This window comes from Stegodyphus dumicola, chromosome 9 (genome assembly GCF_044657685.1).
Source record: "Stegodyphus dumicola isolate Sdum_Otavi_A_Nest chromosome 9, ASM4465768v1".
Lineage (NCBI taxonomy): Eukaryota > Metazoa > Arthropoda > Arachnida > Araneae > Eresidae > Stegodyphus > Stegodyphus dumicola.
The window spans coordinates 151207102-151231741 of record NC_140776.1 but is presented as its reverse complement, the minus strand read 5'-3'; the positions used below and the strand labels follow the sequence as shown (position 1 = coordinate 151231741).

The following is a 24640-nucleotide window of genomic DNA, read 5'->3' as shown; positions in this document are numbered from 1 at the left end:
GGGCATAGTCATAAGGGCATAAATTACGGGAATTCCGTTCACACTTGCTAGAACGGGGTGTAAGCCGTGGCCAATGAGAGAAGCTAAATTTGCGCATGCGTGGATGTGTCTACAGCTTTCCCACGCTGTTCTGCTCGATTGATTTCCCGCGTTCGCTCTGCTTGTTTTGTGACAGCGAAATCTTCTGTAGAACGCCATTTCATTTTAGCTTCGCTCTGATTGGTCGACGCTTAACCCAAACTCGGCGTAAAGTTGAAAACTTTGAACCCTATGCCACAAGCCCTAAACCAGATTTTGTGACGTTGCACAGACTGGTTGCCTTGGCAACGGAGCTCGGCTTTAACTTCTTATGCCCTTTACGCCCCCGTCTGAACGAAGCTTTATTGTATGTTCTGATGCAGATAAAGAGGCTGTTTCAAAATATTCGAAGTAATGAAGGAAAATCCTAAGAAAAACAATATACAAAGATGAACAGATATTCAACGCTAATAAAACTGGTTTATTCAAAATTGCCGTCAAGCCCCTTTTATTGTAGCCAATGGAACGTCGTGCATTGCGTTTCCAAAAGGTAGTCTCCTCCTGCAATTGGGTGAAAATGCAGAACGGATTTCAAAATAAAATCGATGTTTGTGTACAGTTCTTAATATTTTATCAAAAAATCATCTTCTAGTCTTTTGCGTTCATATAAGAAAGCACAGGTCAGAAAGGTTTTATTTGAAGGCTGGTTCTCCAACAATTTTTGTCGTACATTATTTTATATATCAACGAGATAGTGTCTCATATCATTTCGACTGATCTCTGTGATCTAAATGATAACACACAACTAACCTTTCTTCACAAAACACGACGTTAATTTAAGATGTCATTGCAACATTAAAGCCCATTACTTTCAAAGCACCTTTTACAAGCCATAAAAGCTACGACAGAAGAAAATGCGTCTACTATACCGGAATTTTAGAAGAGCTACATCAGAAACATTATCAAAAATACAGGCGAAACATGATGCTCTGAAGTAACAGCAAGCAATGTGAGGGCAGTATGAAAACAAATCATAACATATTGCGCAAATAATTTCATTAGTTTTGAAACTCATTTTTCTGAAAGCATTAACAACATATCGAAATATAAAGAACTTGAACCCAACCTGATTTCAATCAATTTGATTCCGTTAATGCAATTTAATGCATTAGATCGAAGGCTAATGATAATTAAAACACTTATTAACACAGATGAACAATGCATTATGAAAAACGGGAAAACAATTAGACAACAATGATTGTGCTGAAATGCCTACACGAGACTTAACAACTATATAAAAAATACTGGAATAATTGAAGCTTTGTCATAGAATATTAGGAAAGCTGATCCAATATTGAACATTGCCTTAAAATTCGTTCAACAATAAACAATTTAATTCGTTTGTATAAAGAAAAAGCATGTAAAGAAAAGAGCAGAAAAAATTAGCAGACATTGATAGTGCTGCTTTTAAAAAGTAAAAAATGAAATACGAAAAACTTGGATTTTTTAAAATTAGTTCTAATAACTGCATCTGAATGCATTAATCGCGGTTTATTTATTGAAAAAGTCTGATGTGGCCACCACATGACTTACTATTAAATTACATGTTCTATTAAATTATATACATTTTCGATGCATTCATTTAAAGTTATTTCCTCGAATTTTATTAGAGGTATGTTTCTCATTCCATCAATTTACTTCTCGCTTTGCGGGAAGGCAAAAATACATATAAACTCACAACATCTTTATGAAAAATTGTAAAATACAGAAAAACATTAAACACCAAACAAGAGAGTTAAAAAGAGTTAAGAAAAAATTTTTTCCCAATTTAACTTTGATTTTCTACGCAAAAACAAGCAATTCGACCAGCGTGCATGAAGGCAGATTTTTCTGTGCACCAAACTGAAAGTTTACTTTTGATCCCACTCGGCAAAAAGACATTGAAGACGTAGAAACTGACTGAAACAAAAACTACTGAGTTCCAGATGTAAACAAATGGCGATTCATTAGGCACAACACGCCTCTTAAACTTTTAAATTGCTGATATTTTTACAATTATTATATGCAGAATAACTAAAGGCATAAAAACCTTCAACGAAACATAAAAACAGCATAATTCAATCACTTTTAAAGCAAAAAGTGCACAATTTACCAACATATAAGAACAAAAACTAAGCTCACTGAGCCAGGTAACATAATAGATGTGAGATAAAAAAATATATAAATCAAAATTATAATTTAAACTAACGGTAAAACTTTAATTCTCCCTCTCTGTTCTTAAAATCTTAATAACTTCTCTGGACTGCGTCATTTCTAGATCATTCGATTTTGCATGACCTGTACAGCGCTGATGACAAAATAATTGGGAACTGAAACTTTTAACGCAAACCAAAACCTCTCTCGTTGTGTGCTTCCATATCGGACAACTACGCACTTCAGCTTCGCTCTCTACTCTGCTAGGATGTAATTTCTCGGTGCTCGTTTTCGCAAAAGTATCAAAATGTAAATGCTCTTGAATAAGTATGACTGCAGTGCCAAGTGAATTGTGGCCACAAACGTCAACTGGAAAAAAGAAATGGAATTAAAACTGCCTCCACTGCCAAGTTTCTTAGATATTAAGATCTCAACACATTTAGCATACTACGCAATCGAATTCTTTCCTCTTCAATATGGACTGATTATGGCTAAGCACACTAGGGTTACTGCCTAAGGGGAGGATATCTTTGTGGAGGACTTTCTAAGGGAAACTGGCTCATATACACGCTGAGGTTTTGCGATTGTAAGATACAGCGTGTTTCTGCCTTTCACGGCACATTGCGTTATTTCCTTCCAGCTTTGATAAGTCTGTAATTATTCGGCTGCGACATTTAAATCTAACTAACAGGTTAGAAATTCTAAACTAGTTTACGTTTAAATTTTACTGTGTAGTTTTTGACTGCTAGTCTATGTTTTAAACTGAAAACTGACTATTACTTTAACTGCACCTCCCCAAGTGGTGATTAATTCTGGTAGCAGAAGAACGCGCACTTATGTTCTAAGTTCTGTTTAAGTAAAAAGGTTTGTTTAAATCGTTTCAAGTTTTTGTAATTACTTCAGACAAAGCGATAACTCACTTTATGTCTGTTAAGGTTTTAAACTATTTAATTATTACTAGGTACAAGAAATATAACATTAATACCATTTTACATATAGTAACTATTAAAGAATTTTTTTTAATCCAGTTAAAATTTTTAGTCCAAAGGGATTTGAATCCCGAAGGACTATTAGTTTCGTTTTGGCATTTTGCGTCGGACGGATAAATGTCGGTTCACTTTTCAAACTGTTGCCATAAAATGTTAGAGTCCTGCATTATATTTGAAGAAATTAAATAATGAAAATCTGCGTAAATGTATGTATATTTCTCACATTGTCATAAAATAACGGTACATAGAGTCATCGAATTTTGAATAACGTAATCCTCCAACGAATATGAGCATGTGGAAGACCAAATTTGAAATTTGAAATTTGTTTTATGATCGATTTCCTATTTTTTAAAACTTTGACGAATTTTTGATTAACAAACTCAAGGATTTCAAAGCGAGCAATGGCAACGTTGTGCAGAAAAAACATTTTTATCTCCAGCGCGTGAGTCTCTGTATCGGAAATTCTAAAGATATGCTCGTTTTAAAACTATTTTGCGATATTGCTGTTGCACTGGATCTTATGGTTTAAGTGCGAGGAACATGATATTTAATAAAGAAAAGTAAAACACAAAATGTTAAAAAACGCCCCTTTGGACGTAATTTAAAATCTGAAACATTTCAGTTTTCTTTCTTTTCTTTTTTTTTTTTTTTAGCTTTTTATTTAATATATATACGCATTTCTTGTCCTTAAAACCTATTTTCTCAAAATTATTCTTTATATCAAAATGCCGTTTTCATTTTAAGTAGATAATAAAATTTTCGTAAGGTCTGTCCTTTTTACAAATAACTGAGCAGGAAGACGAAAACGAATTTTTATTACTAATCTTTAAAAGCGAATTTTTACGCTTTAACTAAAATGTCGTCTAATAATTCAGTAGTTAGCTAAATAATAAGCTAGCTAAATAAATTAGTCGTCTCATAATTAATTAGTTCATTTTTTAGTTTCATCCATCAGATTCTTCGGGAAATAAATTTAAGCTAATAATATATTCAGAATAAGAGCATTTTAAAATCATTTAAACTAATTTAAATTAAAGCCTCCAAAATTTAGCCAGGATTCAAACTTATAAGATTCTTCTATATATATATATTCAACTTCTTCAGTACCTACTCAACTGTTTTCACTAGGAATTTCATACTTAGAAAAAAGTACCCAATGACTGACTATCTCATTTTTTTCCCCTAGAAATTAAAGCTAAAATTAATAGCAGATTATTACAATTATGTAGGTCTATAATAAAATGCTTTGTGACTTGCTTATAAAAGCAGTTACTTCTACGTCCATTTGTTTGTTTTAAGACTCATTAACATGACATATTTATCGTTTTATTCCTGTGACTCCGATGTATAGGATGATAATACCCTATTTCCATTTCTTCGTGCTGTGCTTTTTTATATAATAACTCTCAGTTGAAGCATCTCAAATTACTTACACTCGAAAATTACAAACACTCGAACAAAGGAGAAATGAGTGATGTTTATTCCCATCTATGACACAGCAAAATTATTGGCTCAGAAATGCGATGCATCTATGACAAAGCATGTATTTAAAGCAAAATAGCTGCGTCACCTCTGCTTCATAATAAACTCTACTTCCCGTTATACGAGCTGAAAGCTGTAACGTTATGCTGTATATTTAATTACCAAACTGAGATTATTTTATAAATTTTGGAGGGAAGATTTCCAGTGCCCATAATATTGCTGCTAATATTTCTATTACAGAAACGTGTCTTCATAATGAACGCTACTTCCCGTTATACGAGCTGAAAGCTGTAACGTTATGCTGTATATTTAATTACCAAACCTAGATTATTTTATAAATTTTGGAGGGAAGATTTCCAGTGCCCATAATATTGCTGCTAATATTTCTATTACAGAAACGCGTCTTCATAATGTACGCTACTTCCCGTTATACAAACTGAAAGCTGTAACGTTATGCTGTATATTTAAAAACCAAATCGAGATTATTTTATAAATTTTGGAGGGAAGATTTCCAGTGCCCATAATATTTTGCTGCTAATATTTCGATAACAGAAACGTGTCTTCATAATGAACGCTACTTCCCGTTATACAAACTGAAAGCTGTAACGTTATGCTGTATATTTAATTACCAAACCTAGATTATTTTATAAATTTTGGAGGGAAGATTTCCAGTGCCCATAATATTGCTGCTAATATTTCTATTACAGAAACGCGTCTTCATAATGTACGCTACTTCCCGTTATACAAACTGAAAGCTGTAACGTTATGCTGTATATTTAAAAACCAAATCGAGATTATTTTATAAATTTTGGAGGGAAGATTTCCAGTGCCCATAATATTTTGCTGCTAATATTTCGATAACAGAAACGTGTCTTCATAATGAACGCTACTTCCCGTTATACAAACTGAAAGCTGTAACGTTATGCTGTATATTTAATTACCAAACCTAGATTATTTTATAAATTTTGGAGGGAAGATTTCCAGTGCCCATAATATTGCTGCTAATATTTCTATTACAGAAACGCGTCTTCATAATGTACGCTACTTCCCGTTATACAAACTGAAAGCTGTAACGTTATGCTGTATATTTAAAAACCAAATCGAGATTATTTTATAAATTTTGGAGGGAAGATTTCCAGTGCCCATAATATTTTGCTGCTAATATTTCGATAACAGAAACGTGTCTTCATAATGAACGCTACTTCCCGTTATACAAACTGAAAGCTGTAACGTTATGCTGTATATTTAATTACCAAACCTAGATTATTTTATAAATTTTGGAGGGAAGATTTCCAGTGCCCATAATATTGCTGCTAATATTTCTATTACAGAAACGCGTCTTCATAATGTACGCTACTTCCCGTTATACAAACTGAAAGCTGTAACGTTATGCTGTATATTTAAAAACCAAATCGAGATTATTTTATAAATTTTGGAGGGAAGATTTCCAGTGCCCATAATATTTTGCTGCTAATATTTTGAATAATAGATATGAGATTTGGATGATAAAAATATGTAGTGTTTAATAACAGAACATCTATGTCACGATACCAGAATTATATAAACTTTGAGCACATACTGATTCGAGATCTCATAATCTACTGTATATAGTAAAGTTTGGGAAAGTAGTATACTACGTTCCCAAAGTCAGAAATAAAAGATGTACTTCCACAGCTCAGCTCATGCTATATTATAGGTCATGGGCCATTTCCTGTCTATATTCTTAAACGATGCCTAAGCAGTATAGAACAATGCACTTGTGGTAGTACAGGTACTCCCGAACATTACCAGACAAGCTATCCACTGACACCCAGCAACCATCTCGGATATCCAGACAATACAGATGATAGAATCTTATACCAACATTAAATCATCAAACAAAAGACATTAACCACAAAAATCAAAGCTATCCTAGATATTCTGGCAGCTCACAGGCTGGATCTATGCGAAGTCACAAATTTCTCCTTTTTCGCAGTCGCACAGAACATCTCCATAGGAATATGCAGTTTTTTTTTTTTTTTTTTTTAAATATCACTCCCACTGCACTTCTTTAGGTTCCTTGCCAAACCACAGCAGGAAGCATGGGTCTACACCTACCTGTCTAATATGATGGTAAAGTAATGATGTCCTCGTCTTCGTTGACTTGTTAACTGTTGTATAGAATCAAAGCCAAAATAATAAATTTTGCCCAATAAATTTATATCTTGACTCAATCCCAAAGTTATCTCTACAAAATTATACAAACCCTTAAAATTTGTAATATTTCTTTATAATTCTGTTGCTGTGCTTCATTTTTAGCAAAGCTATCGGTTCATAACTTTATAAAGTGCGAAAGTAAATATGCTTGTCGATTCGCTTATGGAGCAGCCATTTTATGAACACCTTAGTAATATAATGACCAGTCATTTATGGAACACCCAAGTAAGACCCAAAACCACTTGATAAAATAGTTTGCTTTCTTTTGTTTAGTTGTAAAATTAGGCAAGAAATAACCTTAGACTGTCATATATTTTTTAAAAACCACTATCGGTTTCGAGAGGAAATTAACACGCATCCTTTTCTATGAAGAAAATTCTCAAAACACTTGATTGCATTGCAATAAATTTCAACATAACGAAATGAAAGCTCGTTTGTTGCTGTACATATGATATTTTTCTTGTTTCGTCATTCAGCAATAAATATTTCATTTACCTAGCAATGGATGAGTTTCATTCATTCATTTTAGACCACTGACAAGATGAAAGCAGATGTGGATACTTTAACTATACCTATGGCTGACGGCTACTATCCACCAAATTATCTACAGAAATGTGCACTGCATTGTGTGTGCATTATAAATGTTGTTATAAATTATTCACGAAATTACTAAATGCACTACCGCTGAACTAAAGAAGCTGCAATTTTTCCTTGACGAAACAGATCCACGAAGATCCACAATAAAAAGGCGAGCCTATCCTCCTTGACTGTATTGATATGTTTTTCAACAACCAGGCACTTTGCTAATTAAGCATTCGTAGCATAATTAAGCATTCGTTGCTAATTAAAGCATTCCAAATCCGTCGATCATTTAACCCTTTCTTCACCGAGTTGCCCATAGTGAATCACAAGATCTTCGAACCCGGGACCCAAGGCTATGTTAGCCGGCCCTACAACTACCATACCAACAGAACGGCAGTGGACTAAAATTGAGTGGTTGACTAGAAGATAAAGAGAAGAACTGACATTTGATGTAAATGAGCCAACGATATAACGAAAAACAGACAACAATAATTGTAATTCCCATCTGTAAAAAGTTTAAGTAAATTCTGTACTTAGCAATTGAGAAAACATGCGTCACCCAATACGCCGCAAAGAAAGTAGTCAGCGTTTCTAATTTCTACTTTGAAAGTAATACTTTGAATTAAGAATGTTGATGACTTGAATTTTAAAACTTCATCAACTCACTAGGATAGACTTTTACAGATATTATCATACTTCGTTATGTAGCAATTGGATTTACATTTCCCATATTTTAATTTCAAACAATTTTGAAGGCCGTATTGCATTATCAACAGCAATAAAAGCAACTCTAGCACTTACAAAATCAGTCATTTAATCACTATGATGCAACAAAGCACACCAGCTGCTTTGACATCACGGAATAGGTTTTCGGTGTCGATGCCAGTCATTTCAAAATAAAATATCTTCGGAATTCAAATCCTAGTACCTCAGATAAATATACTGGACACAAAATGGTACACAGAACACAAAGTAAATGATTCTTTGCACTTAAAAGAGGAAGCTACAAATGCTTTGAGGAAGTGAGGAAATGCGAAAGCACATTAACAGAAGAAACTACGCAGTTAAAGTGCCCTTGAAATATTCTGTCGCTTCAAAGGTCGTGAATACTAGCAATGTGTTAAAATTCAATCTTAAAATTAGAAATTTTAATAAGGCTTTAATGAAAGATTGATTGATGATAAAGATTCTGCTAATCTGGCAATATGTATAAACTGTCTAAAGAAAAAAAACATTAATTCTGAATAGTAAACTGCTGACTGTTGCCTTTAAATATCTATTTTTCAAACTCATTCAAAAGTTTTCCGTTACTTTTCTAAATTTTTGCCGTGCTTTAAAAAAGATTTTTAACTGTTGCAGATCTAATACTTTGATCGAGTTTTCAGAATATTTTCTTCGTTTTGTTATGTATGTTTCGATTTAACAACTGACACTAAATGCCAGATAATGCAATTATTTTTTTTTTATTCTTTAAAGGTGTCAGAGCAAAAGTAACATGTCCTAATAATGGGCAATTGATTCATAAGCATCTAACAATAAATTTATGAAATATTTATTTATACTTCAAGCAGTAATAAGTTAAATTATGTAAACAAGTCATGATTGTAGGCATGATCTATACACTAGAAATAAGTTGCTTCTAGCCACCACAATTTATAATATCATGATCAATTTTTACATGCAAATAACAATGTACTACTAGACAATAATATAATTTCTGAAAATCAATTAACATAAAAACGTACGTTAAAACAAATAATGAATCGTCAAAATTGAGCTGTTAAAGTTTCAGCACAACTTTACAACAGTGCTTATATGTAAGCTTTGTAAACAATTTTATACTTCTTAATTAATTCTGATAGTAAACAGATCATGTTTAAAAAAATGATTTGTAGCGCGGGAACAACATGCCTGTTTCTAATGCAATATATAATGTCCTGAAATATGTTGCCTGTACCCACTACAATAGATAACATCTTGAAATATACACTTGCACAACTATGTATATCGCAATGTATATCATGTAATTTAATCCCTTACTTGAGCTAATTTAACGCTGAAAGGTTAGGAGTACCGTTGATGCCTCCGCCGGTGACAGTACTTGTAGTGCTCACTGGAGTCACAATTTCCATCACGACTCGAGGAATGATGCCAGAATGTTGTTAGTTTTCTAGTTAGCGTGTGGGGCTAATACCTGCTTACTTAGGGTAAATATTAGGTGGCCCCCCTCACTTCTACATAACATAACCAGGTTTAAGAACACAGAATGTAATAAATAGCGAAAAGTTCAGAATTAACAACATTCTTACCATCCGATGGCGTCGCATATCTCATTTAGTTGCAAAAAAGGCGAATAGCGCCTGAGCGGTAAAGTCACTGCACACGGGTAGTTCAGTCCAGGGTTCGAATCCCGGCGAACGGGCTGGAGTTTTCGTGGTATTCGCCATGTGTAACGTGCATATGAGCCAGTTACCCTTAGAAAATCCTCCGCGATAGTATCCCTTCCCTATGCAAATAGCCCTTGATTGTTTTGTCAATATAGTACAATATCATTCCTATTTCATAAAATTATTTCACTTCTGTTGTATTGGTAAGCTAACGATTCTCTGAGGAATCGAATAAGCGAACACGTGAAAGTTACCATGGTATGATTTACATGAAAATGAAAATGTGAGAATTAAAAAAGAGAGAATAAATAAAGTTTTAAAGTTATATATACATTTTGAGACTTGGCGATAAGATTAAACGAAATTAAATAATAAAAAAAATATATTAAATAAAGATTAAACGATGCTGGATTACTTGGTTTATAGTTTGATTTTACAACATAACTCAAACTTTGCGCAACAATGAGCAGAATGTTTTTTTTTTTTTTTTTCAAAGGCAGATTGTGAACAGTTACAGTGTAACACAGTCCGTTAATCTATACAAGGCCAGATGTGGTGGTTTAGGGGCGGACAGTTACAACCATGCCTTCTCCGGGATTCGAGCCCAGGCCCTTCGGTATCGCAATCAGGCTTTCCTAACCACTATACCATCTGGGCGTCGAAGTTAACAAAATAAATCATGAAATCAATCAAAAATATCACTGTACACAACGGATATCACTGTGCACTGTTTCGGATGAAAACATTGTTAACCGTTAATATCCACCTGTAAAGTATTTTAAACTAAACGTAAACTTTGTAGACTTCGCTTTAACTAAAATGTATTAATTGCGTAACAATTGTGCTAAACAACGAACACCCACTTTTTCCTGCAAACAGGGAAAAATTCGTCCATGCTTCCACGTTGCAGGAGAAAAGGAGGGAAACTGAGAATCACTTTGACCTTGATCAGCCGAGTGCGTCCACGCCATATACATTTTTTTTTTTTCCTTCACCTTTTCTAATATAAGATTGGCTTAATTTATGTTGTGATTTTACTACTTTTATACAATATATGAATAGAATATGAAATGGAAGTACAAAAATATACTTATCCGGACAAGAACCCATACCTGACATCTCTTCTCAGCTGCATTAATAAAATCAATTTTGTAAAAAATAGTATGCATTGCATCTATTGAACTACCTTTACTACATAATTTACTACATAATTTTCATTTAAAGCTGCAGCAAGCAGGGAGTATAGCATTGTGTAAAAAGAACACTTACACCTCGCAAATCGTAAGAAAGTTCCTACGGTAAATGCATGAATATTAGATGGAATAAAGAATGAATTATCTTTTGTAGTTAAACTAAGTCATTGTTTTACACCAATGACCTTGAAAAAGCAAAAAAAAAAAAGGGGGGGCAATTTAAAGCTCAGAATGTAGAAGCAAAATAATACGAACAATAATACAATAAGGATTACGTGACTGTTAGAAAAATCAACAGTTTTGAAATAATACGGGTTGAAATAGTATGCATTCCCTTCTTTTAAAGTCAAATAGATTTAAATTGCCTCAAAAAAAAAACGAAAGTCATACGTATTTTTATGTTCATTTCCATATGTTATGAAAACGAAATACATAATCTCGTGCTCTTTCTTTAGTACGCTTTGGTAATTATAAATGTTGATACTATACATACCAAAACGCAATTTTTAAAGAATAGTGCTTCTCTTGAAATTTTTTACAATTGCAGGTTCCTTAAAATTATGACTGGTGTAAAATGTGCCGAATTTAATTATCCTTGATACTGTTACGAATTTTGTATAATTTAACATGAACGGTTTCAAGAAAAGAAAAGCTCTGCCGGGAAAATAAGATTACAGGGGTAAGTGTATTTAGCATTGAGGTAAATGGCTATCTCGGAAAATTGGCGAGATATCGCCAAGCCGCCGATGATTTCGACGACAAATTTCCAAAATTCACTAAATTTGGCGACCGTTTAGTTACATTTTCGTCTGGGCCCTGTATAACTTAAATGATCCCTATATGTATAAAACCGTATACGGCTCTTATGTGTAACTTTAACCATATATATATATATATATGTATATATATACATATATGTAATAATAAAATTCCATAGTCAAAAATACACTTAAAATTCTAACTGTATGTTCTTTTCATTTTTAATGGCGACGTTCTCTTATTGGAGAGTACGTGGAATTAAATCCACAGCCCCGTAGTCAAGTTGTTTTTCCCGCCTTTTCTACACGTACAGTTATAGAATGCTCTGGAAATTTTTAAAGCGAACTGGATTGGCTGACGAGGCTGACGTCATTTCCTGGAAGCTCCGCCTTTCCAGAGGCTATAAAAGGACTCGCAAAGGAATATCGGGGGCTTTTTCTTAAATGTCACGATGCAGTAAACTTCATACAAAATGTTATTAGTAGTTCTTTTTTATTTACTCCGGATATCTGATTTTGTAACTGCTATTTCTCCTGACCAATAATAAATAGATCCTGTTTTTTAAACTTATCGTCTGATAATTTAATCTACGACTACATCTATGATTCTTCAACAATCTATTTATTCCGGACAAAAGCTGGTACATCATAGTATATACCTTCCGGTAATTTTGAAAAATGGAAGGTACTAGATATTTATCGGCGGTCGGAATGAAACTATATAAGATTGAATAAATCATCCAATTCTCAGTTTTTCAGTTTAGAGTAGATTTCGGAGTTTGAGAGATCTCCATAGGAGTTTCGCTTTTTAGATGCGCTTTGCATTGTATTGTGTTTAACATTCTTAGTAGTTTGAAGGGGTAATTATTCATTGTGCTTTGTTATACTGAGAAGATATGTACGAGAACTTTTGGCGAAGCTCCAGAATTGTAAAGTGTTTCGTTTGGCAAAATAAATTCTATCAAAATATCATCGGTTTTCTGTATGCATTCAATCCGTTACGAACCTACACGCACGCAACAATACATTATTTCATTTTTTATACATGTGCAAATACATATGCACGCATGCGTAGACGCTAATCTTCTTTTTATTCGAAAAAATTAATTGATTAATATGACTAATAATTAAGTGACTATTATTCATATCTGTTTCAAAATGCTGCCTTTGTCGAGAACATTGTGAAGGAAATTGGCTCGAGAAGTGTGAATGAAACTGCTTGGGAAACTTTAAAATTATTATTGAAATAACCAAACGTTTACCACGGCACATATTAATTCTCTAAAAATCTCCTAATTTCCTAAACTATAAACAAAAGGAAAATTAAGTACCGAACAGGAAACTAAAGTTTTATTACTACCTAGCACTACGACACAACGAGGAACTAAACTCTAAGAACCGTCGGGAACTAAGTCAGAATATTAGAGGAAATTAAGTTTATCTAACAGTTTTATCTCCGGTAGTTCCTATATTTCGAACTTTCACTTTTATCTGAGATAATGAGTGAAAGTTAAAATGAGGGAATGACTAAAAGGAGTTACACATAATCATGAATGTCAGTTAAAACAACAACAAGAAATGCTTATATGAAAATAATAAGTGTATTATGCTTTATAAATGTATGCAAGAGAGAAAATGCCTTACAATCTTTCTCACTGAAAGAGCGACTGTGGAGGAAAGGATGCAATCACGAAATCATGATGGTGACGAATTACCGCCCATCATGTTTTAGTTCGGGTGACAGCGTAGAATAGAAGCAAGAGACGTGAAAAATATGCAACGACGTGGCAAGGATTCGAATTCCAGTATGGGGTAAGGAGGAAGAAAATACCTTACAACCTCACACTCCAAATTCTGAAAATAAGATACTCGAATATTTTTTTAAATTACAATAATATTTGCATTTCACGAAGATATATTTTGTTATAGTTGTGAACTGCTTTCAGAACAATGGGAGAATGTAGATACAATCACACGTGTGCCATTCTGAAAGAACATTACATAGGAAAAAAATCAAACTGAAACTTCAGAATAATGTATAAGAATAACAAAAATGGATATCAATATACAATTGAACGCATAGGGATAGATTTTTTGGCATATCACTTATTTCTATATTTTCCTTTATATTGCCTTCTGCATTGTGAAATTAAATATAATAAGCATATACAAAAGTAATATAAAAGCAATTATATAAACGATTTTTACTATTAATTTGCAAAATGCTCTTTCTTTTCCAGACTGATAGTAAAAGTCTTTTATTTTGTTGCTATTGTACAGAGATAAAGACCTGAATGCTTATGTATTGCATGAATACGAGCCAGATTTACTTAGAAATTCATTCCTGATGAAGGCATCTTTCTTGAGGCAATTAGCTTTTGCTTGCTTCGTCATAATCAGTTAAGCGGAAGATATACGAAATGCTAAAAACTTTCATAGAAGTAGGGGGATTATTAATATACATGAAAAATATAGTATCCTAAAAAAGAGGAAATCTAGCATCATAGCAACGAAATTATGTAACATCATACTAATAAATTAGAAGAGAAATCTTATAGACTATTAAGATTATGAAAAGGTATTGGTATGTGAACTATAAAAAAATTCTCACAAAATTGCCTAATTATTTTTTAATCATTTTTGTTTTAAAAGCGGGTGAATGTTATTTTGATAAGCTATTGTTGACTCATAGTGTTTGTCGATATGGTCGGAAGTTTGTCACTGATTTTAACTTACTTCCTGGTAAGCTATCCAGTTCCGATCTTGCACTCACACTGTGGATGACAATGCAGTGCAGTGAAACGATTACTTTTTAATTCGATTTATATTTTTTATCTACGTATTTTTTATCTGTGTTTGTTTACTTATGTACATAAGTAACAAAAATTGCATCCCCCCCAAAAAAAAGTTGCGAAAAAAACATAGGACAATAGGACAGTTCTGTATCTTCCGTTCTACTGCAGGCCGATTGACGAAATTCAAATTGCGTTTTTCACGTCTCGAAAGCGCGACTTAGGATATATATATATGATTTATATATAGTATTATTCTAACATAGGTATTTTGACACAAAATCGGACTTTTTCTGAAATAACATATATATTTCTTTTTCCATATTTCGAATCTAAGACTCAAATTATGCCTAGATATAGCATTTTGTAATTTTTGGTAAGAAATTTAAAAATAAATCTTGGCAATTTTTTGTTTCAGTTTGCGGCTAGAATAATTCACTTGGCGGAATTCTTAAATTTATAGTAATTTTACCTTCTTTTTTTTTTCACTGATGCACGAGAGAAAAAATAGGTCCATCGTTAATTCTTTCACATAATTTTAACTAAGTGCGTAAACCACAATTTCGTTATTATCACTTAAATTAAATACGCCAAATTTCAAAACTCGCCAAAATGTAAATTTACGTATATCTTAAGAAATTTTGAATAAAAAACTCTAATTTTTTGCAGATATGATTAGAAATACATCTACTTTAAGATGATGTTAAAAATTTTATAGGTTATAAATACAAAACGTTTTCGAAAAATTTATAAAAAATATTTTAAAACACAAAATTTTTAAATGAATAATATAAAAATGTGCTAATGATAAGCCTAAATTTCGAATTCTGGGAGAAAGAATCAACTATGTTTATTAAAAAAAAGATATATTAATAAATATATATCAAATTCAATTAACATTAAATAAAATTTTGAGAGCTAATTTTTTAAAAACTACTCGTACGATTTTTACAAAACTTGGCATCATTTGAGTCGTAGAATCGAGATATGGAAAACAACTGGCATGGAATTTCAGAAAATTCCGATTATTTTGTCCAAATACCTAAAACAATGCTATATATAAATCTAATACCTATCCTAAGTCGAACTTTCGAGATATGAAAAACGCAAGCTGAATTTCGTCAATCGGCCCAGTAGAACGGGAGATATAAAACTGTCCCTTTTATTTTTTTATTACTATTATTATTTTTTTAAATGCGCAGTATACACAGATTGGCGGAAGGTAATGTCTTCAATTCAAAACTTCCATAGTGAATTTTCAGAGAATAGTGCCCCTTCACAACACACAACACATTTTAACTATTTTTATGATGACATCCGTGTTATGACATAAGTGTATGACAATTTTTTCGTCTGCTATAATTCTTATATCAAATTTCTAAAAAGTTTTATTTTTCTTTTTTATTTCTCTGCATTTTTCTTAAGAGTTGATTGGATTATAAGACTCCCTCCTTCCAACATGCCTCCGTGGTGTAATTGTAGCACAGTCGGCACGCATTCGAAAGGAGGTTCGAGTCCCGGATAGAACATTGCACACTTTTCATGTTGTTCTGCTTAAAAAAAAACGTAATGACTCTAAAGTGGCGACCGAGCTAAAAGGTGGTGGTGACGATAATTCGTCACCACCAGGATTTGGCGACTGTGTTTCCTAAATTCCAGTCGCCCTTTAAAAGGGGGAGGTATATAAGGTATTTTCTCACTCCTTCCATCATGATTTCTAGAATTATCTACATCTTTCCATGGAGATAAGTCAGTGAATTTTTTCAATGTAAGGCTCCCAGGGAACTCACTTATTTATATGGGAAGTATCGCTCAGGCGATAGAAGCCCAGAATAAACACCGTATACAGCAGTTCCATCATGCCTTCGTGATACAACGGTAGCACTCTCGGCGCGTATTCGAGCGGTCCGGGTTTCGAGTCCCAGCGAGGGCATTGCACATATTTCACATCTCCTGTTTCAAAATAACCTAATGACTCTACAAAATATCGGGTAACCGGACGTGGTACTTGAAGCCCATAAAGGCCTGTTTACAATAGCGGGACTTCGAATCCAAAAAATGCACGCGAATATGGCTCCGCTAAAGGAAAAAATCTGATGTGTACACCACATGACTTCCTTGCACGGAATATTAAATTATACGCATTTTTTTCTTGCATTTCATTTAAGCTTACTTTATTGAATCAAATCTACTACGTCGATAGCGCATAAAACACAATTTGTTTATATTTATTTACCGTAGCGACACTCTGGAACTAGGTTTACTTAACAGCGTTACATTTCGTCCCTATTATAACTCAGAATGCATATAAATTTATATCATTTGAAGAATTATCTAATCGTTGCCACATGTTCTATTCCAGAGTTGGCCAAACTTCATGTCAGTAAGAGCCGCACGTTTGAATTCAGGAAAGTTCAAGAGCCGCATCTAGATTTTCTAAAAGCCACAAGTTCATATTTGCATCTTTGTAGAAGTAGTGGAGGAGGTTTCAAATACAAAGAAACCCTTGATAACATTGTAAAAAGACTCTAACCTAATTAATTACCTCCTTTTGGACACTGAATACTTTTAGTTTACCATATTTCATACACATATTTTATATGCATAATGAGCCTCACAAATTGCCTACGAGAGCCGTATCAGGCTCGCGAGCAGCACTTTGACCATCCCTGTTCTATTCAAATACTATAATAAATCTAAAACGATGTATAAAAGAAATTAAGCAAACAAAACTAAAAAGAAACAGTTTTTCACGGACTATTCAGTATTTCTCATTCAATTAATTCAGTTCTCACTTCCCGACAAAGCAAAAATACATAAAAACTCAAAATATCTGTATTAAAAGTTATGAAGTAAATCTTAAACACTTATTTTCTCGAATAAATTCCAGAATGGATTAAGCATGATTTAATTCGCAATAATAAAAGAAGGCGTTATCTTTGTTGTTGCGAAGTTTAGTTTTCTTAGATTGGCAACAAATCCATTATTTTGCTAAGTTTTAAATGTAAACAAATATGGCTGCTATCGTAAAAATAATTAGGCTTAGCCGCACTTAAACAACTTTTAAATTGTTGATAACACCACAAATATAATATTACATAAGATTTACTAAAGGTATAAAATTCTTAACCGGAAGATAAGAACAACAAATTGAATAATTTTTTTTTAAAAAAATACACAACTTACTAACATATAAGAATAAAGAAACTGACCGGAGTAACAGAATGGATATAAGTAACAGATACATGTAATGATAGCACAAATTTTGGAAGCACTGAAATACGAACGCTGAGACGTAGATGGGTAAAAATATTAACTGCGTAGATACTTGCATCTTAGAGCGTCCACCTATTTTTGAAGAAGAAGCAATCGAGCCGGATTAAATTCCTTTTATTTATTTAAATTCCCATTTGGTGGCCACAATTCATTTGACACTCTACTGGTGCCTATTAAAGAACAATTACAATTTTGTAATAGAAGAATATAGCAGCACACACATGATTGCAGAAAGACGTCTGGCCAAGAGGAAAGCACAAGCAGAAGTGAGGCATCAGTTTATAGAATAAAGGGAGGGAGTCAAAAGTTTCACTTTTTAGTTTTGGTTTATAATTTGGTGATTGGTCAAGAGGCATCTGCATTAAGGGTTACGTAAGATTACATGATTAATTTGAATGATGCAGTTTAGACTTACAACGCTATTTTTAGGACAGAGCGATGAAGTTTCCAAATGAAATAAAAAATAAAAAAGATTATAGTGAATTAAATTTAAAAGTGTGCTTTCATATTTTTTATCTTACATATATACATATATTTATATACTTTTGGTGCGGCCGATTGCAACCAAAATACGAGGTGCACATATACATGCTATAGCAGTCCTACATACAAAATTTCAACGTTCTGAGGCTACTCGTTTTTGAGTTATGCGAGATACGTATATACGTACGCACAGACGTCACGAAAAATTCTCTTCAGAATTCACTTTAAATCAGTTTTATCATTCTTTGGGGCGAAAGTAGTCCTTACTTGCGCATGTTACGCAAAAACATCATTAAATTGCATCGGCTAGCGGTCGAAATCGGTGTTTTCGTTGAAATACGATACCCGAAATTTTCCGCGATTACAATACTTCCTTTTTACTTCGTACAAGGAAGTAAAAAGGGCACTCAGTATTTTTATTATCCCCCGCAAACCTTTATACATAGGTATGAGGTTTTAATAACAAAATTGTCTAATTTTGGGTCTTTTTTCATTCTTCTGACTGTTCTATCTTTTCTTTTCGTTTTTGAGTCCCACTCTTTCTTTTTTCTTATCCGTTTTAATTAATAATTTAGATAATATTTATCAATTGTTAAAATTATTTTTGTATTTCTTCCTTCAAATTTTATCTTCCAACCACCAACTAATAAAGGAGTTCTGAAAAGATTTCAAAATTAATTATAGCACACAGACTACTATAGGACGCAGGGCATTTCCCCTGTCATCAAATCCGCATGCGCAATACAAACAAAATTTGTCTACTTTGATTTGTGATACGAAATTGCTATGCTTCAGTACATTCTTACGCAAAAAAGCGCAAAAAAATATAACAGGTGTAAAAAACACGGTAAAAACGAAATGATTACCGAAAACAAAATAGGCTCGTTTTGGTTAGACTGCGCATGCGTACCTGATTACAGTGCTACTGTACTGCAGACGGGCCAACACGTGGAAACAAAACGATTAATTACGCAGCACTGCAATTAGCAACAAGACAGGCTGCTGTGGCATTCTGTTTTATTTCCTATTTTTATATTATTCGAAAAGAAGATATAAAACAGTTTTATAGCATAATTTTTTTACAAAATTTAAAAATAAATCTGTACACATAAAATATCACAGATACATCTGGCAACAAATTTATGGCAACAAATTACTTTTCAAATATTAAAAATCAAAAAGCCTTTAAAACACGTGGGCCCTTAGGAATTACCTAACCTTGCCTATTTATAACTACGCCACTGCTCTGCACAGATTAAACATTTGAACATTAATGCATTTCCGTACGAAATATTAACATAGATCCAGAAAGTTTGTGTTAAATTTTTAAATATTTCATGGACTTAATAACTGTATGTGAAAATCGCTTGTTCCTCCTCCCCCCCCTGCATAAATTGTTTTATTTTTTATTCATATATTTAATTTTACTGCCTTATTTTATTTCATTAACTAATATTTAAATCCTAATCTAATGCATTTACTGCAAACACCTAAAATGTATCGGTAAGTCTCCCATTCTTAGCAAATATGCTATTCTTCATGCATACAAATTAATTACGAATTAAAATTAAATAACTAGCGAGCAAAATATGTAAAAGAGAAAAGTAATCTTACCATTTATCTCGACTTTCGCTTCGCGAATCCCAAGCTGCGAAAAAGTTTTTCTTGAATGATTTGAAATTAGTTGTTTACTTAGTGCTTTCAACACGGTTGCGACAAGTAGGCGTCGGAAATATTTTAGCACGCGGAACTTCCCCCTGCCAGCAGAGTGTTACAACGAAAGGAAGTTTTTAAAACTGCGATCAAAAATTGCTACTACCGTTCTCATTCCATGTGCTTATGGGTTTCTTTTTTACAGCGGTTATTTCTTGCGGCTGCGTAATCGAATGACTCGTGAATGGGAATACACATTTCGCGCGGCACAGCGGATGGAAACAGCTGACTTCATACTTTCACAAAACAAACGATTTTAGCCTATTGTTATCAGCAAATTTGAAATGGTAGTTACATTCGGATTAATGATATAGTACAGCGATCTCAGACCCAGGTTTATGCGGGCTGCATGCAGGATCTGAAAACAGCTGACAAAATGAAAAATTTCAACAAAAAATATTTTAATAATTTTAAATTCTGCTTACTAAATATTTATTAAAACATACATAAATAATAATAATAGTATCGCAAAAGAAAAAAAAATCAAATTTGTATTTATTTTCTATCTGAAATCTAAAGTTTGTTACATTTAAGACGTTTTTGTTACTAATAGTTTGTTTAATAGTAATTCAAATATATTGATAGTTAAATATTAAATGTTTGGACTGGCATTTCTTGCAAATACCTTTAACATGTTTAATTAATTGCTAAATAACTTACTTTAATTTAAACGAAACATAAACAAATTATGATAATTTTGTAAATTCTCAGAGAAAATTTATGAAGTGAGATAAAACATAATAACAACTTAGTTTCTTTCTTATTGAAATTTTCATAGATAAAAATACATATATTTGTTAGGTAAATAATTAAACTTCTTTATTTCTTACTACAGCTCGACACTTGATGTCGTCTGGATTCTGATAAAATTTGTAGCCGGGAGAAAAATGGCGGAAAATTATCTTCATGATGGATTGCAAATGCTCATCCGTCAATCGAGTTCTTTTCTTATTAATTTTCATCAGTGAAAAAAATGCTGTTCGTATATGAACGTATTCCCAAATAAAGTAATTATTCTTAATGCAAAAATTAGTAACTGAGCTTATTTGTTTTTTGTTAAGTGCGAATAAAAACTAATAAAATCTCCATCTCCAGATCTTTGAATAAGATTATGTGACATGGGATTATACCACATGGGAAATTAATTACCTCCATCTATAGATTGTCTAGTGCGTTACTCATATTCATTTTTAATGGAAATAAAAATAATATATACTCAGACTTCAAATAAAGACTTCTAACAAGCATGCATATATTTGCTAGTTCCAAAATTAAAAATGCTTTGGCAAGCTTTTCGACATGTATTGGAAAACAATTCAGAAGCTAGTGAATCTCCGAAAAAAAAAAGAAGAAAAAAGAAATATCTCTTTCTGAAATCTTTAGAGGCTGTAGGCATATTCAACAGCAGTGGTCTCAAACTGGCACCCCCTGAAGCAAAGTTACACATAGTCTGTGGACGCATTTCAATTATGTATTTGTTGCACATACGATGCTCATAATTTTAAAGAATTCAGTTACGTGCACCACTGCGATCAAAGGACAAAGATATACCGTATATACCCGCGTATAAGTCGAACCCCCCCCCCACTTCCGAAATCGATCGAGAAACTTCGAAAAATTTTTTTAAGTACTACATTTATTCAAAATCATCTGAGAAAAAAAAAGTAAATATACGATAAAAAATACCTTGGTTAAATAAACAAAATCAAACTCCTTCAACGTCCGATTCATAGTCAGATTCGCCAAATATTTCACAGAACTCTTCTGTCGTCATTGGCTCGTCATCACACATATTTTCAGTCTCGAACTCTGTATTGTTACAATCACTACTAGAGCCTTCGTCGTCATTTTCACTTTCAAAAACAGCATCATCTTTCGTTCCGTCTAGTTCGTTGCTAATGCAACATTTTTTAAATGATTTTATAATCATTTCAGAGGGTATTTCGTTCCAAGCATCTTTAACCCACTGAGCAATTAATGTAATATCGGGCTTTTTAATGTTGCCTCCCTTTCTAAATGTTGTAAATTTTGACGTGTACGCCTATTAACAAAAGTATTTCGTGAATGAACAATAACTATTATAAAGACCTTATACGTACGTAAAAACTATCTGCATTTCTCTTTTCTTGGCGTGTTGGCGAAACTTTTTTATTGCTCGATATTGATCGGTTCTTCGGGGGCCGAAAATTCTTTGGTTTAATCGAAACTTACTCTAGTTAAAGTATGAAATTCTGTGATTAGTTCGTCACATAATTTAAGTCATGAAATTACAAGTAAGTGACTTATTTGATAAGTCGTCCAATTTGAGTGCGGGAAGAAAACAACTGCATTATATAAAGATATTTTTGAACTTCCGATTCTTTTAATTTTTATGGCCCCGCGTATAAGTCGACCCCCCCCTACATTAAAGTCTCTTTTTTGTCCAAAATACTCGACTTATACGCGGGTATATACGGTACAATGAATAGCTTTTTGGCTTGTAACATATGTTTGAATGCTAGAGCATGTGACTGCGCTAAGGTGGAAGTCTGTACAATAAGCAAATTTATTTCGCTAACCAACAGTTGCTGGCGCTTTGGTACTTTAATATATCCGATTTTTTTATAAAGTTGGTACATCTGATATATCAGTACTATCGTTTGGAATTATGCTTAACTTTTATATATTGCTTTCATATGAAAATACATCTTATTGAGTTAAAGTAGTAAATAAAAGATTTATAAGTATTTTAATTAGGAGATTAAACTACATAAGTCATGCCTTTAAAGAAGAGAAAAAAAAAAAAAAAAAAAAAGAAATGAAAAAAGAAAAAAATGAAAGCAGTACGTATAGTGCGGACAGTAATCACCACCCAAATCTGCTATTTTCTTCCAACGTTTTGGTAGTTTTTCAAAGCCAGAAGCTTGGTGGCCGCGAGTCAAAAAACAGACCAACCTCATTTCGGACTGCAATCCCACCAGATGCAAAGCATGATATTTTTGCTAGTCAAATTGCGTTTTGCCAACCTGCCAGCACACAGGCCTTAGAATAATCCCCCTTTTTAGCCTTTGTTGTTGAAGTAAATCCACTTTTCATCACAAGTGACAATCAGGTGCAGAATTTTGTCTTTACGTTGATATTCAAGCAGATCAATGCAGGCCCGAAAACGTCTGTCTTTATCTGTTTGAGTTAACTCATGTGGCACCCAACGATTGAACTTATACGTCAATTTTATGCGATATATAGCACGACTAATGGACATGGCACTAGCATCTAACTCCTCAGCAAGCTGAGTAGTTGCATACTGATCTTCTTCCACAAGTTCTCGCAAGCGGACCTCATCAACATCAGAGACCGGCCAAAGCGCTCTGCTTGAATATCATAATCCTTGTTTTTGAGCTTTCAGTACCAAAACTTCACAGTGTCATATGATACAACATTAGTACCTAAAGCTATACACATGATTTGCGAAATTCTGCAGCTGAGTTCTTCCAACCGAACTGGAAGTAAATGATGATTCTAATCTGGTAGCGTGTTAACTCCCTTTCAGACACTTTGTACTTAATAATAACAATATGTTTCTACAAGTTTCACAATACAGCGTTCTAAAGCAAGTCTCCTTATTTCAAGTGCCCAAAATCGTTTGACAAAATATGATTAAACACGCGAACGCGAATTGTTTGTGCAGACGATATTTTCGGTGGCGAGCAACTTTGCTTACGAACCGGGTTTTTTTTTTTTTTTTTTTTTTTTTTTTTTTTTTTTTTTTTTTTTGTATGTGTGGAATAAAAATTTAATAAATAAAAAAGGAGAGAGAATAGGTTGTCGTTTTTTATTTCCAACTTTTCACTCACTCGGAAAGTTTTCATAATCTGTTTCTTTAAGCTAAAAGTAAGTTACAGTGTCTCAAAAAAGTGATGGGACACTTGTGCTTTACAAAAAAAAACTGTAATAAAATTAATTAAAAAAACATGTAAAAATTTTTGTGGGTGTGTTTCATACTTAAATTTAGTAACAATTATTACATAACATACATTTTCTCAAAATATTAAAATATTAATTTAATAAAAATATAATTGTTTAAAACGGAGCAAAAAATGGCTAACATAAGTGATGGGACACCATTAGATACTACTACGTACTACAATAAAAATATTTTTTGGGGTTTTTATTTTTACTCAAAAGCAATTGGCAATAATTTATAAAATCGTCTGCAGTATTTCTCTCCAGTTTGTTTTGGAATTGTTGTGTTTTTTAGCTCTGTGCAGCCATGAATGCTAAACGAAAAGAAACTTTGCCTGAAATTCGAAAATTAGTTATTAATTTGCATATTGAAAGTGAAAAATCTATTAGAGAAACTCCTGAAACAGTTAACTTGAGTCATTCAACAGTTTACAATATCATTAAGCGATATAAAAAGAATCATATGATTCAGAATAAAAGAATACCAGGCCGACCATCAAAGCTATCCAACTTTAATCCTGAGACTATTAGAAGAGTAATTCGATCTGCTGGATATCACGGTAGAACATCCAGGAAAAAATTCTTCGTAAGTGAAAAGAATAGAAAACATAGACTGGCTTTCGCAAAATCCAACAT

General features: G+C 32.9%; 1 protein-coding gene across 6 annotated transcripts in view; it reads right to left on the bottom strand.

Moving 5' to 3' along the window:
• LOC118198748 (protein unc-13 homolog 4B-like) overlaps positions 1 to 20165 on the bottom strand; it is a 130483-nt gene extending 110318 nt beyond the window's left edge. Inside the window, exon 1 of one of the 6 annotated variants that reach the window (XM_035370508.2) lies at positions 19964 to 20165. In XM_035370508.2, coding sequence (XP_035226399.1) covers positions 19964 to 19966 — 3 coding nt within the window. In that variant the 5' untranslated portion in view covers positions 19967 to 20165. Of the gene's footprint in view, positions 1 to 17802; positions 17823 to 19963 lie in introns of those variants that run through there. The other 5 variants (XM_035370503.2, XM_035370506.2, XM_035370502.2 and 2 more) reach the window with 5 other exon arrangements.
• Positions 20166 to 24640: the final 4475 nt, after the last annotated feature.